We start from the raw sequence: 2,500 nt of genomic DNA, 5'->3' as shown, positions 1-2,500 counted from the left end.
TCAGAGGTCCTCCTCCGACAGCTGGACCTTCAGCCTGGCACGACTTCGAGATGGTGTTGACCTCCTTCGGGGAGTCTTTCGCGCAAAATTGTCTAGGCTCCTTCGGGTTAGCGGCTATGAAGGCTTCGTTGTGGTATTGCCAGTAGGTGTAGGGGCCGAGGATCAGCATCTCCACCAGGTATATACAGTTTTCGACGGCTGGGGTGGGGGCAAGGATGTCGGTTACAGAGTTGTGGTTTTATTTTGATATCATATAAATTCACATACAACATGAACAATATATGTATCTGTTCTCTGTCTCTGTCTGTCTGTCTGTCTGCTCTCTCCTCTCTCTGTCTCTCTCTCTCTCTCTCTCTCTCTCTCTCTCTCTCTCTCTCTCTCTCTCTATCTATATATATATATATATATATATATATATATGTGTGTGTGTGTGTGTGTGTGTGTGTGTGTGTGTGTGTGTGTGTGTGTGTGTGTGTGTGTGTGTGTGTTTTTATTTTTATATATATATATATATATATATATATATATATATATATATATATATATATATATTGAAAAAACATAATCCAGAAATAGACTCTTTTCTGGTAAATATAAGTTTACATGAACCAATATAAATAACATGCACTTAAAGGGACGAGAAGAAAAGATTATCTTGGGACAGTTAATTCTGGAACTACAGACATTTATATCTAGTCTTCGCTCGTTAGGAGTCTTTAAAAAATAACATTTGAAAAGATAAGAGAACTATGTATATACCATTAAATGAGGTACTAACGACTCATTTACATCCAGTATATTTATAATTGAAAATATTCCATCTAACGAAGAGCGTCAAAACCACAATTCCATTGCACTATCTTTAGCCGAGACGACTAACGATAAACCAGAGGAACTAAATAAAGAAAACTATACCTACAACAGAATATCTAAAAAAAACACAAAACTCACGGCATTATCTTTAGTGGTTTTAGAAACCTAGCTGATCCCTGACTTACTTTGCTTGTAGACTCGCGGGGAAATGTGAGGACCAATACAGAAGGTTGTAGTCGCATGATGCGAGATGAGCGCTCTGTGCAAGGACTGTCTCACGAAGCTTCGCTACCAATTCAAGTATTATAAATTATTTTTTTTTTCATGAGTGAGGTATTCAAGCAATATCCTTTTTGGGTTAAAAATCAACTGTCATCATTTTTGCATATAAAGACCTAACAAAAGATTCTCACAGACCCTAAAATACGAAAGAACGTAAAATAACTACTTGTAATTTTTTTCAGAGGTTTCTGTATATCAAGCAAACACACTTATAACAGGCGATTAGGGTGTTTAGCCAAATATTATCGTTGGGATCGACTGTTTTGCCAAATAAAGATAGGAAAACATCAGCATTAGAAGATGCGAGTTCAACGGTACTTATTACTATATATTCTTGATCGCTGGATAAGGGAAAACGATTAGAGGAGAGGAAAGTAGGAGTTAGGAGAGAGGCGATGAGGGACGAGGGAAAGAGAAGGGAGAGAAGATAGGGATGAGAGTACGAGAAGAGAAGAGGAGAGAGGAGAGAGAGGGAGAGAGAGGGAGAGGGAGAGAGAGAGAGAGGGAGAGAGGGAGAGAGAGAGAGAGAGAGAGAGAGAGAGAGAGAGAGAGAGAGAGAGAGAGAGAGAGAGAGAGAGAGAGAGAGAGAGAGAGAACGAAATACACACACACACACTGTAAAAGACACAGAACCTTAATACAATGAGCCAGCCACGTGGTATACTGTCTAATGGCTTACACAAATTGTGCTTATGTACACGCCACACACACACGCACACACGCACACACACACACACACACACACCACACCACACGCACACACACACACACACACACACACACACACACACACACACACACACACACACACACACACACACACACACACACACACAGATAGAGAGATAGATAGATAGACAGAGAGAGAGAGGGGGGGGGGAGAAAGAACGAGAAAGAACGAGAGCTAGGGAGAGAGAGCGAACGATGATAGACAGTGAGAAAGAGAGAGCAAACGAAAGACAAACGCAGACAAAAAATACCAAAATACAGACAAGAGAAAAGAAATAAAGTAAAACAAAAGAGAGAGAACAAGAAATTACAAGAAGCAACTCCAGCCTGGCGTTCCGTCTGGCACTCCACAGCGCTACGAAACGCACAAGTTGAACGGAACAGCCTGTAGCGCGAGAACTTTGTGTATAACTTCGTATTCTTCGTATGGCGCACAAATGCTTCAATATCGTGAGCTAGTACGCCCAGCACGACGCGTACATTGTCTACAAACAGTTCATGAATGTCAAAGAATATTTTTCTGTGTGGATTTGCCATGTGAACTTTTATGATCTAAGCTAAGCGTAGGGTGTTAAATGTGAATAAACAAGAGAGCATGATTCTTGACTCGTAAGCCTAACTGCTGGAATAATAATAGAAAATTTGCTATATAAAGGTAAATATAAGACTCATGAAT

General features: G+C 40.2%; 1 protein-coding gene across 1 annotated transcript in view; it reads right to left on the bottom strand.

Annotated features, from left to right (window-relative positions):
* Positions 1 to 2,500, bottom strand: part of LOC119577555 (organic solute transporter subunit alpha-like) — a 19,528-nt gene that overhangs the window by 839 nt on the left and 16,189 nt on the right. Inside the window, exons 8-10 of the mRNA XM_037925141.1 lie at positions 2,146 to 2,376; positions 999 to 1,101; positions 1 to 198 (exon numbers count right to left, since the gene is read on the bottom strand). The exon at positions 1 to 198 is cut by the window's left edge and continues 839 nt beyond it. Of these exons, the coding sequence (XP_037781069.1) occupies positions 1 to 198; positions 999 to 1,101; positions 2,146 to 2,376 (532 nt within the window). The remainder of the gene's footprint in view (positions 199 to 998; positions 1,102 to 2,145; positions 2,377 to 2,500) is intronic.

The sequence above is a fragment of the Penaeus monodon genome, chromosome 10 (assembly GCF_015228065.2).
Source record: "Penaeus monodon isolate SGIC_2016 chromosome 10, NSTDA_Pmon_1, whole genome shotgun sequence".
Taxonomy (NCBI): Eukaryota; Metazoa; Arthropoda; class Malacostraca; order Decapoda; family Penaeidae; genus Penaeus; species Penaeus monodon.
This window is presented reverse-complemented; position numbering and strand designations above follow the sequence as displayed.